This window comes from Cololabis saira, chromosome 14 (genome assembly GCF_033807715.1).
Source record: "Cololabis saira isolate AMF1-May2022 chromosome 14, fColSai1.1, whole genome shotgun sequence".
Lineage (NCBI taxonomy): Eukaryota > Metazoa > Chordata > Actinopteri > Beloniformes > Belonidae > Cololabis > Cololabis saira.
Genome location: NC_084600.1, coordinates 23,971,217 through 23,987,351, shown reverse-complemented (window position 1 = coordinate 23,987,351; position 16,135 = coordinate 23,971,217). Strand labels below are relative to the sequence as shown.

Genomic DNA, 16,135 nt, shown 5'->3' with positions numbered 1-16,135 from the left:
CCCGGAATCCCGTCTGAGGTAGGGGGAGTTTGGCTTGGAATGTAGTTAGGACAGTTAACACTGATTTCCTACAATTTGCCAACCTATAAAGAAAGGGTCTCGTGTTTCTTTGGAGAGACATTAAAGAAACCTGCTATGCGTGAAGCCACCTTGCTGTTCTTGTTGGGACAAGAGCACTTTCACTAAATTAACAGGTGGTCCTGACTGCTGCTTGGCATACAGCACGTTTTTTCAGCAGCTGAACAGACTCACAAGATCCGCTCACGAGGACGGGTGAGGATGAAAATGCTCTGGATGTGTGTTTTAACTTTTGTGATGCCCAGTCAGATTGGTGTGGTGGCCTTACCTCTCCACACCCCTGACCGGCTCCGTGCCACTGACCAGCCTCCACAACATCCCACTGAGCTATCTGAAGCTGAGCAGGAGTATGCACAGGTAATCATTACATTACAATTTGTTAAGAAATGTGAGTTGAGAAAAAATGTGTGAAACTGTTTTATCTGCAGCTCTTTCAACTGCAAGGTTCTTTTTTCATCCTTCTTGTTTATAATGTTTTTCTGCTTCTACAAGTTGCTGAACTGGAAAAAAAAAAAACTTTTTAATTTTTGACCCCCCAAAACTCATTTTCTTTCCCAGAAAAAAAACAAACAAGAATATTGTTGTGGCAATCTTGTGTAAACTTTTTGCTGAGAAGAAATCTTTCTTTCTTTTTTTTTTTCTTTCTATGGAAATAAAGAGAAGTTTAAATATTCACTTTGTGGAGTAACAATCTGGTTATATGAACTAAAATTTGAAGAGTATAATAAATGACTTTATTGTAAGTAAAATTTTCCCTTATTATTTTTGTTGGTTTTAAATACATACCTTTAATTATTTAATTGTTTTTTAAATCATAATGTTGCAACTAGGGAACAATTTATCTATTTACAATCTTACAAAACTTCCCCTGAAGCAAAATTTGATGTGTTGACACTAAATCAAACATTTTCCCTGTGGATGATTGCCAGATGGCTTGAAGTAACATTGAGAAATAAAAAGAAAAGAAAAAAAAGCAACAAGAAAACACTTATCTTCCGATAACATCATTAAATCAGGAGGTAGTCAACATACACAGGCAGGAGCACACACTGTTCCTGTAGACCACAACATTTAACCAGAAAAATACATAAATGCTTTTTTTTTTAAATCATTAACTAAGCTTGAGATAACAGCAATGTACAAACTTTTTAATATTGTAATATTTAAAATGAAGTTAGTAAGTTAGTAAATGTCAATGCATTCAGTTTAAAGACAAAGAATTATGCTTATTTTTCGTGATAGGATGTTCAAAATGTATACATTTTTTAAATTTAAAAATTTAAAAATTTAATATTTATACTTTATACGTACAGCTTTATTGTGGCTTGGTGGTTAGCGCCGTTGCTTCTGGTTCAGCTCCTGGGTCAGTTCCTGGGTCAGTTCCTTTAAGTATTATAAATTGAATTTGGTTTTTAAAATCCTGGCTCTCCTTTACTGAGAAATGTATTATTTAAGCGTTGATATTCACACTCAAATATTGTTCTTTAAAAATGCAACTCAACTTGAATTTGAGTAGAGCTCAAGCTGATGTATAATTGACATATATAATAATATTATATATATATATATATATATATATATATATATATATATATATATATATATATATATATATATATATATATATATATATACATAATTAGGTAAATATAATTGGAAATCAGTCAATTATAGAACTAATTTTAATTTAATTTTGAAAAGTAGCCCAAAAAATGTTTTAATTGACGTTGTCCCCACATGATGGAATGCTGTTAAAATGTATATTTGTATTGTGTTTCCAGAGACCTTTATGCTTTTAGATAAATTGAAGACATTCGTCTCACTCAAAATGCAGTTGTTACAACCCTAAAAGTGACCATAAAGACGGTTGTAGAAATGCCCCTAGAGCGGCAGCAATCAGTAATCCTTAAGTCTCTGAGGGAGCATTGGCAGCCGATGATGTTTACAAGTTCAATTACATGAGTGCAACAACGTCCCCTGAAAGCTATCATTAGCCTCTAAAAAGGAATGTCTGGAATGTTTACTGCTATGACTAAGGCCGCGTTCAGACTGCATGCAAATATCCGATTTTTAGCCCATCCAGATTGAAACTGGATGACTCTTTTGAAGTCTGAACAGTCCCAAACCGCATGAGATCCGATTTTTGCAAACCAGATGGAAACCACCTCCGGGAGGTAGTTTCATATCCGATCCATATCGCATTTGGGCAGATGCGTGTCAGTCTGAACAGCTCCAAACACTCAGATCGGATATGACTGTCCCAGACGCTCCAAACCACCCACCCATTTCCAGTTGTGGAGCTACTCATCCTTTCACAGAGAGCATGTAGCCTACAATCTCTGATGTCACGTCAAAAACTATTATTTGTAGTTTAAGTGTTGCAAATTCACATTACAAATCATGTTTTAATAGCAGAAAAAAGACTGCATTTCCACGTACGGTGCGGGTCGCCGCGTGCCCTTACGCCGTAGGCTCTGCGTTGGTGTAACGCGGAACCATAAATCAGCCTTCAGTCGCGCTGTGAGCCTGAACCTGCAGCCCCTCAGCTCATTTGTTGTTCATTGCTGGTTCGTTTTGTTAACTCTGAGCTTTGTTGGTTGGTTTGTTAGTTAGCTGATGGTTTTGTTCTGAACACCTTTCTCTGTTTCTCATTTTGCTGGGACGTCGGGTCCCTCCGCCGAGACACAACTTTTGCGGTATGCGTTCATTGTTATGTCTAAAAATGATGCGCAGTGCCGACCCAATCAGAAACGGTACAGATATATATATATTTTTATATATATATATAAAAAAATTAAATTATAAAAAAATAAAGGATCCCCATAACCTTTGACCGGGTGGGCAGGACGCACGTTTTGCCCCAAAACCAGCCTCGAGTTCCAGTAACAGAGGTCCGACGAGGATTAGAATGAGATGGGGCAGTCTCAAACGATTTAAAATATTGCACAGTGTATGCCCAGCTTTACAGGTATGGAACAGCATGTGAGCTGGCTCCATATTGTTATTGTTTTTGATGTCGCAATTACATGACTTCACACAATACACGCGCTGGGTGACGCCTCTGCTCTGACGTCGTTGCTACGGCAACCCGTCAGATCAGTCAATGATGTGGCCCAGTCTGAACAGAGCCAGATCCGATATGGACACTTGCTAAAAACAGTGTGGACAGTCAGCCCTGAAAATCGGATATGAGAAGGAATCAGATATGAATCAGATTTGCTTGCAGTCTGAACGCGGCCTAAAGCCATTTCACGAGTTTTCAAGTGTTTCTTTCAAATAACGTGACGTGAAAAACAATATAGGCTACTGAAGTGTTATTTCCAGGAAATTCTTTTTATTCTTCTTAAGTGATGTGAGCTTTCTTCTGCAGGACTATCTGCAGCGCTTCTATGACTACAAGCCGAAGTCAGAAAGAATAAAGAGGAATGAAGCCTCTGGAAAAGATGTTGGCTGGAAGCGGGACCTATGTGATAAAGTTAAGGAGATGCAGCGCAACTTTGGGTTGCTTCCAAGTGGAGAGCTCAATAGTGAGACGCTTGCGGTTATGAAGAAGCCCCGCTGTGGTTTGTCAGATGTGGAACCATTTGGGGAAACATTTCGCTGGAAGGAGAGCAGAATCACCTACAGGTTAGAAATCGGATCACAGACCAGTGCTGTAAAAACACTGTGGTGCTTTGAGTGAAATGAAATGCTAAAATAACACAAGGAACATTCCTACAATATCCAAATGCTAATCAATAGAATCCAATGATCCAGTTACTGCAGTCCCTCCTGCTTTCCTCTTGCGTCTCTGTCTAAAGTCTCTTTATTTTTATTGTTTAAAATACATAGAGTCAATGTTGTTAGGAATGTGATCCTGCAGACAGACATTCTCCATCCTTTTCAAAGTAAGGTATTACTCCCACGGAACCTGTGCCACAACTTTTCCTAATGAATCCTTCTCAGACATGTAACAGCACATCTCACAGCTGCAGAGCCCGGCAAATGGGATTTCTCTTTTGTTTGTTTCAAACCTGATAGACTGTTGTTATCAGGGCCAGCCCCTGATCGAATTGGGGCCCTAAGCGAAATGTTATTTGGAGGCCCCCCGCCCGACACCCTCACACCTCTCCCCATTCCAAATGTGTCATATGTACAAAATGACCATAAAACAACATGGTATTTAACTTGATAACCTTTATTAATAATAACAAATGTACTGTAAGTATAGATACAATAGTTTGACTGTAAGAGTCAAATACAATTAAATAAACTTCAACCTGAAATAAAAAAATATTGAATAAAAAGCTTATAACTGAAATAATAAATATTGGATAAAAGACTTCAAACTGAAATAAATGAACAAATCTGAGTCACAAATAGCCATCCATTACTCATCAAAAGAAAGTTACTTCCACCACCTCAACCCCCCACAAAAAACCTCAAAGCAGGTTGAGCAGGTCTGAAGAACTAAACACGCATGTGTGCCTTTTACTGATGCACATTTCTCTATTTTCTGGATGCAAGTCATCAGTTAGGTAAAACACTTCTTAACAACATAAATTGACATAAAACTACAGCCAATATGTTATATATTGGCTAACGTTTATAGCTTATATACGACCACCAACCGGTCATTGAACCACTCATTTTTAACAGAGGTGAATGCATAAGTCGTTAACCAGGCATTCAATAAATGTTCATCAGGACCGCTGAAAATACACAATTCTCCAGTCTAGACAGAGACTGGAAACAGATTCCTGTCTAATGAGTGACAGTTTAGGTGTTTGTGCTACAAAGTTTTATTTCAACAACAAACCTACCTTCAAGTATAGCACGAGTTTCTTCATGTTTTGCTCTTTTTTCCTCTCTTGCTCGCTCCTGATTCGTGATGTCTTTTGGACGAGATGTTGAAATCTCACCTTCTGCAGCTCTGCAAGAGCCTGCCTGTACGCGCACCCCTCTGATTGGTCAGATGTTGAGTGCCGTCAATCATTGCGTGGTCAGATTAGAGGCCTCTTTTCTCTCCTCCGCCTCACGGTAGCGCACATGCGCATCCATTGCGTAGGGAAGATGCCTTCCCTACGTATCGTTTGGAGGTAATCACAGAGTGACGCAAACATGACAGCAAGCAAGTATAAATGCCAACTGTGACAGGTCCTAATCACAGGCTGTGTTTACAGTTGTTACGTAGAAGCATAAATCATCATTTAGGTTTCCTCAAAATGTAAACCAACTGCTAGCCATGAAAACAAACAAAAAAATGTTGTTTTTCCACAACAATATCCAAATATGCCAAATCAATTTAACATAGTATTACATTTTAAACCCTTCCATAATACTGCCCAGAACCTAATCAAGAAATCAGTTACTAATCCTAACTAGGAAACGGTTTTGCTTAAATTCTAGCAAATGGTTGCGATGGCTAAACCGAACCAAACAAACAAAAAACAAATGAGTGGCAAGAACAGCTTTTGAAATTTGGACGTCATTATTCAGATCTTACGCTTTTATTCCCTCTCTAACCTTCTTAAGATAACTTCATGAGTAAATACTCAAGACAACGTGAGTTGTGAGGAGACTGGCACGCTGCAATGGGACCAGCTTGTTCATCAATGGAATGTGAATGTTAAATAGTTGTTCAAAATGTATTCTTGATCAAAGAGTCAGACATGCATGATAATTTCATGCTGGTTGGTAAAAAAAAAAAAAAAACATAATAAATATGTGACAGTTTAATTTTGTCACCAGGATAACTGAAAGCAAGCTCCCAGCTCCACTACCGGAGGTTCAAGAAGTCTTCAAGAAAGCATGGAAGATCTGGTCCAGTGTCGTACCGCTGAAATTTCACAGGCGGAACAAAGCGGAGGCTGACATTGAAATCTCCTTCTATAGTGGTGGTGAGCTCTAAAGAGGCCAGAGGTCCAACCTGATCTGATGAGGTAGCATTTAATAGCTGAGTTGGTCAACAGAGCGAAAGGCTGTTTCACAATAAGGTTAAAAAGGAGTACAAAGACAAAATGTTCTTAATGACTTCCTGTGGAGGATTGGGCTCAGATGCAGATGTGGCAAACAAGAGAGGTTAATGAGGAAGCGCACTGGAACAGAATGATCTGCAGAAGCAGGGTGATACAAAAAGTCCAATGAAAGCAAGTTTAAGCAAGAATTCCAGTAAAATAAAAGAAATGAGCACAGGAAGAGGACAGGTGAGGTAAACACATGGCCTGACAAGTGAAGAAGTACCACAGGCTAGGCAGGGTTACGAGTTAGAGTTAGAGCTGACATTCATGCTTAAGTTTACGTTTTACAAAATGTCTGGCCACGGTTAGAAAGTTATTCAATATGAAGTCATGGTTTGCCCATGTTTTTTATTTATCAATTGCAGTTCACATTTTTTAGTCCAGCATTGTAACAGTCCTTTGATTTGCATATGTGGACAAACATAACTATTACATTTTTTTCTGATAAGACTGATATCATATATAAAATAACTTTAGTCAAGTTTGATCGTGGTAATTTGGGCACTGTCATACAGCTTTATGTAATGTGTGCTCACATTTTTGATGTACGGTACTAATACTCATCATCTGTTGCAGATCACCAGGATGCCTCACCTTTTGACAACAAAGGAGGAATCCTGGCCCACGCCTTTCTGCCCGGGTCTGGCATTGGTGGAGATGTGCACTTTGATGCTGATGAAGAGTGGACATTTAACTCTACTGGTACTTAAGATAAGATAAAGAAAAATAGCAGAATAGGTTTTACATATAATGTGCACACTGGCATTTGCTTAAAAAAACAAAGCAAAAGAAAAGAAAAGAAAAAAACAGGCAGAATATGTTGGCATGTGTTCTCTTAGGAACAGTAACATGGTAGCAGCCCTGCCTCAAAGTCTCCTCCCTGTGGGAGACGTCTGAAACAGCTTCCCTGGGAGGTGTTCAGAAGGCATCATGGCCGCATGGCCAAAAGGAACTTAGCTGGGGAAGGACGTTGTTTTATTTCTCAATCCTGAGCTCCACGCTCCATCAAGGCGAGCATAGCCACCATCCCCTGGAAGCTCATCTGCTTGGATTCACATTCTCATGATTTGGGTCACCAGTTTGTGAGCAGGGTTTCCAGGTTGGAACATTAATGAACTTGTGGATCAACAGCTATTTTCTCTCAGCCCAGCTCTCTCCTCACTACAGTAGGTCTCTGCACCAGCCTGCATATCAATCAATCAAATTTTATTTATATAGCACCTTTCGTCCAGGTACATGAAATACAAGGTGCTTTGACATTTTGATTGAAAAATAAGCATAATAAACAAATAAAAACTGGGAGACCAAAAAGATAAAAACTGGGAGACCAATGCTGACATACAATATAAAATATATAAAATTTATAAAAAGATAAAGGTTCAAGGATTAAGGATAAAAAAAAAATAATCAGTCCATAACAATAAAAATAATAAAAACATTATAAGAGATAGATAAATAAATAAAACAGATACCTTTAAAACATTTTAAACGGAATAAAACTAAAACTATAAAATGTGATGCTACATAAAAGCCAGACCAAAGAGATGAGTTTTTAGTCTACGTTTAAAAATGTCCACATTTCCAGCTCCTCTCATATTGCTCACCTGCATTCATTTGAGGTACTGTAGCATCTCATTCTTAAGTTAGAGTGGGCCAAGCCAAGCTGACATTGTTGTTGGACAGGAGTCAAAGGGCCCAAAAGGCCTAGTGCCTGTTAGTCCTGAAACACCTGCCAACAGGCACCTGTGTGGGTGCAGTTGTACCGATCCAAAGGCACTGGTCCCAACTTCACTGTGATTGTGCAAATGTGTGTCAGCCAAGACAGCCCAACAGCATCCTGTGCTTAAAGTATCTCAAGGCAAATCTCGTCCACCAGTAGGCCTTGCAGTTACAGGTCTCTTGGGCTTCTGCCTTAGTGACAGAAAGCAAATGAGCCAGGTTGAGAAGCCCCTCAGAGTAGTTTTTCCACGGTCTGCCTGCACTATCCTAAGTTGAGGTTCGCAGCATTGCCGTAATGTGGTAATGTTGCAATTGTAAACTGTTTTGGAGAAGCACAACTTCCCTGTTCTGAGGCGTGTGACTGCTGATTGTCTTCCTCCCTTAACATGATAACGTGTCCAAATTAGACCAGTTTCATTGATTTCCCAAATGACCAAATTACTAGTGTTAACTGCTTTAAAACCCAGTAGTGTTGCTAATGCCCATATCTGACACGTCTTCATTGTTAAGGCATCAACCTGCTTGCTGTGGCAGCGCATGAATTTGGTCATGCACTTGGTCTGTTCCACACCTCTGACCCAGGGGCCCTCATGTTCCCAGCGTACAACTTCAACCCCGGTGATGAGGGACTGCTGTCCTTTCATGATGTCAAAGACATCCAACGTGTTTACGGTAAGCAACGGTTCAAAAGCAGAACTTCGTTTTTGGGAAACATTTAGACATAATGTAATATCTGCAAATAACTTGAAATAACAATATTTATTTACAGTTATTTTTGTATTATATTATTACAACAGGTAAAAAACTACTGTAAATCTAAATAATGTATCTTTCCCAAAAATAGTTGCGCAATTTAAAAATAAATGAATAAATAAATCTTATGTCAGCTCTCTTAAGGAAAGATGATCAACAGGTTTTTCTCAGGAAGAAAAAAATGATTTAAGAAAAAAAAACACAACTAAATGTTTCATAATATCAAGTTACAAAATTTAGGGGATTTCATCATCTAAATGTCAACATGGTTAAAATATGTCTTCAGTTGTCTTAGATGCATCAATTGTCTATTATCAAATACAAAATGTCAAGACTTTTAAAATTTAGTGTGAATATCTGGTTAAAGTAAAGCATTAATAAGAGAGACATTTGGAGGCAGTAGCATCAAAATAAACAGTGTATCACAAAAAAAACAAACACATAATCTCAGTTTTGAATATATATATACAGTACTGTATATATATATATATATATATATATATATATATATATATATATATATATATATATATATATATATATATATATATATATATATATATATATCATTGTTTATCATTGGGTGATACCAATATTTTACATTTCATGTAAGGACTTGACATTTACTTACAAAGGAGAAACTCCTTACCTGCACTCGACAGGTATTATCCATTGAATAATTAAGTATCAGAATTGAAATTAAGTCTGCTTGAAAACTGTCTTGAACAAATGATTTATTTTTGTTTTTTTGCAGGTATCAATCCCAAATTTAGCTCAGTACTCTTAAAAAAACCTCCTCCAAGAACCCCTGACAGATGTGATCGCGATCTGTCCTTTGATGCAGTCACAAAATTACAACAAGAAGTGGTGTTCTTCAAAGACAAGTACGTCACTTCTGCTGCTTTATCTCCTTAACAAAAGACTCACACAAGGGTTCTCTCCTCGATCAGTGTTGATGGAGGCATTGAAAGGGTTTCTCCGATATGCTCTCTGCATTTCCAGATTTATGTGGCGCAAACATCCCAACTTCAGTGAGGTACGCATCGCCACGATCAGCAGCCTGTGGCCAGACACTGTACCATCCCATATACATGCTGCATATGAGAACATGGAAGACAACACTGTTTCGTTTTTCAAAGGTAATGGAATCCCCCTGCGATGCCTAGAAGAAGAAGTGGGTATGACATAAATCTGATGACATTTGTGTTTTTGTTTCAGGTAATCAGTACTGGAAGCTGAGGCACGACAAACTTTTTGAAGGTTTTCCTAGGAACATCTCAGACTTTGGCTTCCCCTCTCGAATAAAATCTGTGGATGCTGCTCTACATTCCAGAAAAGAACACTATACAATGTTTTTCACTGGCCAGGAGTGTTGGAGGTACGACAGTTTGAGTTTGGCCTAGATTTGTCTTCATTCTCTTCTGGCTTTTACCTTGGAGCAATCAGTAGGACAAGGAATGTTGAGCTTGTCGTCTAAGACATCTTACAATGTGTAAGCATTCACTGAAAGCTTCAAACGGGATTAGATGCTCAAACTTTAGATTTATATGTAATATGCAAAAATGCATGCACGCAGAGAACAACAGGATGAATTAAATAGTACTGAGCAGCAGAGAGGAAATGAAGGACGAGACTAAATAGACACAAGGAGCTGATGAGACACAGTTGCAAGCAATCAGAGTAAAATGAAAGTCAGGTACAGTACGTCACACAAGGATATAGGCCTTCAAAATAAAACCGGATCAAAATGAAACCCAAAACACACACGCACATATACACATATACACATGAATCTGCCTATATATATATATATATATATATATATATATATATATATATATATATATATATATATATACATACACACATTTTGCCAAACTCGGCACTAACCCTGTATATATATATACAGACAGTTGTTAATAAAAACAAAGAACAATAAATATGCGCACACAATATAACATTTTAAAATATAAAAGAAAAAGTGGAAACATTTTGTCAATAACATCCCAACCATTTCTATTCCCTCTGGTCCTGCCCTTTTTCTTTTCCTCTTTACTTTTCATTTTTTGATGTAAAGCACCTTGAGTTGGCCTGTTGGTGAAGTGTGCTGTACAAATAAACTCGCGTTCGCCTCGCCTTGAACCAGGTGGTTGTGGTGGCGGCAAAGTTCTCTTCCCGAGGACGCTACCCATCTTTGTTTCTGTTTACCTATCCCAACAAGTTGACTTGTTGACCTACATGACTGACACGTTCAAGTACGCCACAAACTGTGCGACTTCTCCGTGTCAACGTATTGTACTGCTGTCTTGCTCACTACTGGCATACTGGCAGAAACCGGTACTGCGAGACTGGGTAGCCTGGAGTTTATTTAGCATGCTAACTCAGAAGATACCGCTGCAGCCAAATACAAAGTCATCATTTTTGTGGCATGACGGCACTAATTTCTTCTCATTCTGTTGATGTTCCTAGGTAACCTACAATCTTACACATTGCTCCTTTAATGACTAGAGGCATGGACCAAACAGGGCTGGTCAAAATGCATGCAAATTTGCAGCAAATTTGCACTGACTCCCATTTGTAACCACAGAGGTGGAAAAGGGGGTTATATTGGATTCACTGCAGATATCTGGAACTATAAGCAGTAGTCAAAAAGAATATTTAGTGGGCTTTATGGCAGGGTTGTTATATAAGGTGTAGTGTATAAGGGAAGGTATGAGGCTCTGGCCTCCAGTTGACATGGAGTCCAGTGTCATGACGTCAGTCTGCAACATACAATGTCTGCAGCCATAACGACAACAATAAGATACTTACAACTTTATTTTGTTCCCCCGACCATCCTTTTCTTCTCTATGCAACATTTCATTTTTCCTTTCCACCTGAAAATGGTCTTCATAGAACACACACACATACACCTGTTACTCCTCAAAAATCGGATATTAGTGTTGCATTATGTATGAGATGGCATGGCCTAGCAGATCATGTATGGGCCAAACTGTGGATTCTGCTGTTTTGTGAGAATGTTGTCATCTGTGAAGATCCACTGGGTTCATCTTCTAATGATGGCTATATTCAGCCCCACAACAAAAATGAATTAATTATTTCGATTATTTTGATTATTATTATGATTATTAATAATCATAATAATAATCATAATCATAATAAAGCTTTCTGACAATGAATGAATATGGACCAACAACAAAAAAATAAATAAAACAAAGAGTGAGCTCCTGGTTAAATTGGGGAAGGACCATCTACACTGTTATCAGCATCAAGTCTAAATGCCAGATATGCAAAAGAAGAACAAAAAGTAACAACAAAAAAGCTGTAGAATAGAAAAAATGTAATGAAGGTGATAAGAAAACATAAAATAAACTTTCCATATCTTCCCTGCTATGTCGGATTTGGTTTTGTACCATGAGAAGACCTACATTAACACCTGCAAAGGCCCGATCGATTCATTGAAACCATGAATGTCTTCACCAACTATGCTGTTGTCATTTAGCTAATTCTGAAATGTTTGCTGAATTTGTAAACACACACAGTGATGTGGCCCAGGCAACCATATCATGTCAGCCCATCTCAGATGTGTAAAGTCACCATTGCATTTATATAATGAGGCATTGATTTAAATGAATATTATATGTAATTTTAATGGTAATTTTCTCATAATATAGATTTGCAGGATGACTAACTACTGTATACTATTGTTAATACAGACAACCAGACTAGATTACTTCCTTTTTTTAAAGATTTTAATGCAATTGAGTCTAAAAAGTTCCCCGTGTGAATTCAGCAGAATGGATTGCACAATTAAGTTAGCTGTTTCCCATCTGAGAGGTGGGTCAACCTCATTAATCATCTTCCCCATAAGCCTACAGCGGGAGCCTCTGTAACAGGAAAACAGTGATAAAGATCTCCTATGTTTAAATTTCTCCCATGTCTAGGTACAATGAGCATCTGAATACGATGGGACCCCCGATGCTGATCAGCCAGCAGTGGCCAGGAATTCCAGCTCCCATAGATGCAGCTGTCTTCTATGAGGGTACATGTCATTACATCACTCCTCTGTTTATTTATGGGGAAGCAAATAAATCAAATAAACAAAAAATATACCTAAATGAAAGAATACATTTAAATGGAAGAATCCACTCTAAATGTAGCAAGAAACAATTTCTTGCCACATTATGAGGGAAACTGGTAAACATTCAGCAACAGGATGGACTTGAAAGGCTTTCACAAACATGCAACTGACTCAGAATCAGAAGAATCAATCTTTATTGTCACATCATATTACAAGTAACATGGGTGAAAATCTTTGTTGCGCAGGCTCATCATTGCAGTTAAAAAGATAGAGAGACAAAAAACAAAGTGCATAGTGCATGAATAATCTACATGATACAGTATGTGAAATAAAAAATAAGAAATAGAAATAGAAAAATAAATAAATAGGCTTGGACCTATGTGTATAATATAAGAATCTCTATTAACAAGAGACACGTTCAGTTCAGTCTGTCACCAGAACTAGGTCTTGTCTATTTGCTGACAGATAGAAACTGTTCAGGAATCTGGTGGTGCTGCTCTTTATGCACCGGTACCGTTTGCCCGGCCGTTGGTGTGGAAGTGGCTGGATCAGGCTATGGCTGGAACAGGCTATGGCTGGAACAGGCTATGGCTGGGATGATGGATGTCCCTTATGTTTTGGGCCTTAGCCACACTGTATCTGTACAGTGTATGCAACCACGCTTCCCCCGCAGTTTTTCTGGAGAATATCATGAGCCATCCTTGCCACCAGTATGTTATGACTTCATGTTAATCATAGTGAACAATCTATTTTAAAAAATTAAATCTGTGTTAACCTCTGTCTATCTGACTCATTCAAAGACAATGACTAATTTGTTGGCACCATCTCCCTGAGAAAGAGAAGCAATAATCTATGATATATCTTGAAACTGATCAAAGTTTTTGACATTCATCATTGTTTACTCCACACTTAACACAAGTCAGTCTTTGTTCTTTGTTTGTCGAATCAATGGGATATTTTGCATAATGAAGCAAATAACAACAAAGACGTAAATGATGGAACCAGTGAGTTATTTATTAATTTGATAACTTTAAGCAGAAGTTACTGCTGCCAATCAATATCATAGCTATCAAAGAGACTTCTGCTCCTCTCGACATGTATTTTGTTCTTACTTCCTGAGAACACAGCTCCATCTGTCTCAGGTTTAAAGGGTACATTTTTAAATCTACATTTTTCACATTTTTCCATCGATGGTCATCATCGTTTTCAGATCAAAGCAATTTAAAAAGGTCAAATGTTTGTTACCAGCCTGTAGCTGTAGCTGTAGCTGTAGCTGTACCTGTACCTGTAGCTGTACCTGTAGCTGTAGCTGCACCTGTAGCTGTACCTGTAGCTGTAGCTGTAGCTCTAGCTCTAGCTCTAGCTGTACCTGTAGCTGTAGCTGTAGCTCTTGCTGTACCTGTACCTGTAGCTGTAGCTGTAGCTGTGCGTTCTGGGTCATCATGCTGTTGGAGGACTCTCGTCTGCTGCCTAAGGCTCGAGTTTCAGGACACTGAACAATGTTTCATCCCAAGATGCTGTGATAACCTTGACTCTTCATCTTGTCCTTCAAACCCACAAACTAGATGCAGCAAAGTAGCTCCAAAACATAACCAAGCCTCCTCTGTGTTTCTTTACGCTGTTCTTTCCTTATAACGCTTTTATTTTCTTAATCTGCAAACTTAGAGCTGATGTAGCTCACCAAAATGCTCCAGCTTTGTTCCATCAGTCTAGAGAACATTCTCCCAGATTTATAAATTAAGATTTTAACTCAAGTCTGGCTTTTTATGTTTTTCTTCTAAAAGTGGAGTTCTTCTGGGTTTCTTTTCTTTTAGCGTGTTGTTACTCAAACTCAACGGATAGTGTGATCAGACATCCAGGTACCTTGACCTTGGGATGTTTCGGTTGCTTACTCATCTACCAACCACAAGTGTTCTGGTCAAGTTAGGGTTACATTATTATAGCATCATTTTTCAGACTATTTGTAAAGGTACTAACAAATCTGTCCATGTTATTTTTTAATGTCCATGTAAAATAAACCATGAGTCCTTTTTCATGTATTTTTTAATGCTTTACTTTCTAACATTCTAAAAGCATGGCTGCTACAAACAAGAAAATAGCTTTTAATGTAATTGATTTTAGTCACTTACGTATCAATGTGATGCATTTTTTTCTAACCCTAACCCTAAAAATCTTACACTTTATCCTTAATATCAAATCTTAATTCTCCACAGGATTTGTCCACCTCTTCAAAGGAAACCTCCTTTACAAATATGATGTTGACCTGAGGAAAGCTGTTTCTGTCAGCGAAGCCAACGACCTGCTGGAATGCAAAATGGAGGAGAATAATGACACTGTGAGACCGAGGATGTAGCTGAAAGATTTAAATCAAGATGGATGACGGATGATCACAGTTCTGTGATTGTGACGACACACACACTGTCCACTGGACTGGACTGGACTGGACTGTGGACAGTTACAGCAACAAAACTGGGAACCGGTGAATAATGCATGGAAGTGGTTTAAAGTGTTGCTCAGGGGTTTTTTTGTTTGATGTAATAGTGATGTCTGCACCTTGTATCAAACAATGTATATTATGATAGTGTTTAATGTAGCTCCTAAGCATCACGCTTTTGAAAAATGCAATATGTGACATGGTATCTGTTTCTACAGTTGATGGTCAAATTAAAAATGCAGCTTGTGCTCCAGTCTTTCCCTCACTGTGATCTGTTAGCCTTTGATGAGGACCAAACAGTTTGTATTTTTATTTTCTTTGAATAAAAACTTGATTTTTTCATCCCTTTTCTTTTGTCATTCTTACACTTTAATTTTATGCAACAGTGTCCGTTCACTGTTGTTGATCAATTAACCAGTAATCTAACATTACTCAAAAAAGTCATTACTGTTCCTCTTGGTGTCCAGTGTTGAGCAACAATGACAAAAATGTAGTTTTCCACTCACAACATTAAACAAAGTGGCAACGGGATAATACAGACGCAAACATGGAAAACATACACACCTGCAGCTGAGTCACAACTTTTCAGTCAAATGAGAAATGATTTGTAAAAGATTAAAACGCCAATGGATTTAAAGTTGTATCGAAATTAATCAGCATCACAGAGGAGGCGATGATGCAGACTAAATCATTAGTGTGTTCCAGTAAAGGAGATCTGCAGACATACAGTACAGCGCCCTTCGATGACTGATCCCGGAGTCAAAGTCCTCCTTTGAGTGGCAGATCTTTTGTTTTCAAACTGAGCGCCATGCACGTACAGGCCTTAAGTAGACTGGCAAAGTAGATACATGCTGTGTTGCGGTAAAGAGATACTCTACTGGGCATTTTATTTAAAAAGAACCAATTATTTTGGTTTAAGAGACCCGCACTCACTCCAACACATATGGACCGATTTGTATTTTTGCTTATTAATTTTTTTGTCAGGTCAGGTTGTCAAAATGTAAACAATCATGTGTTTATAAATTTGTCTCATAATCACCTTCAGGAGATGTAACAAGTTCAACTATAAAA

At 38.1% G+C, this 16,135-nt stretch overlaps 1 protein-coding gene across 1 annotated transcript in view; it reads left to right on the top strand.

Annotated features, from left to right (window-relative positions):
• The first annotated feature begins 279 nt into the window (after positions 1-279).
• LOC133459348 (uncharacterized) overlaps positions 280-16,135 on the top strand; it is a 49,938-nt gene continuing 34,082 nt past the window's right edge. Inside the window, exons 1-8 of the mRNA XM_061739237.1 lie at positions 280-435; positions 3,449-3,705; positions 5,809-5,957; positions 6,654-6,779; positions 8,307-8,468; positions 9,304-9,433; positions 9,552-9,688; positions 9,768-9,927. Of these exons, the coding sequence (XP_061595221.1) occupies positions 280-435; positions 3,449-3,705; positions 5,809-5,957; positions 6,654-6,779; positions 8,307-8,468; positions 9,304-9,433; positions 9,552-9,688; positions 9,768-9,927 (1,277 nt within the window). The remainder of the gene's footprint in view (positions 436-3,448; positions 3,706-5,808; positions 5,958-6,653; positions 6,780-8,306; positions 8,469-9,303; positions 9,434-9,551; positions 9,689-9,767; positions 9,928-16,135) is intronic.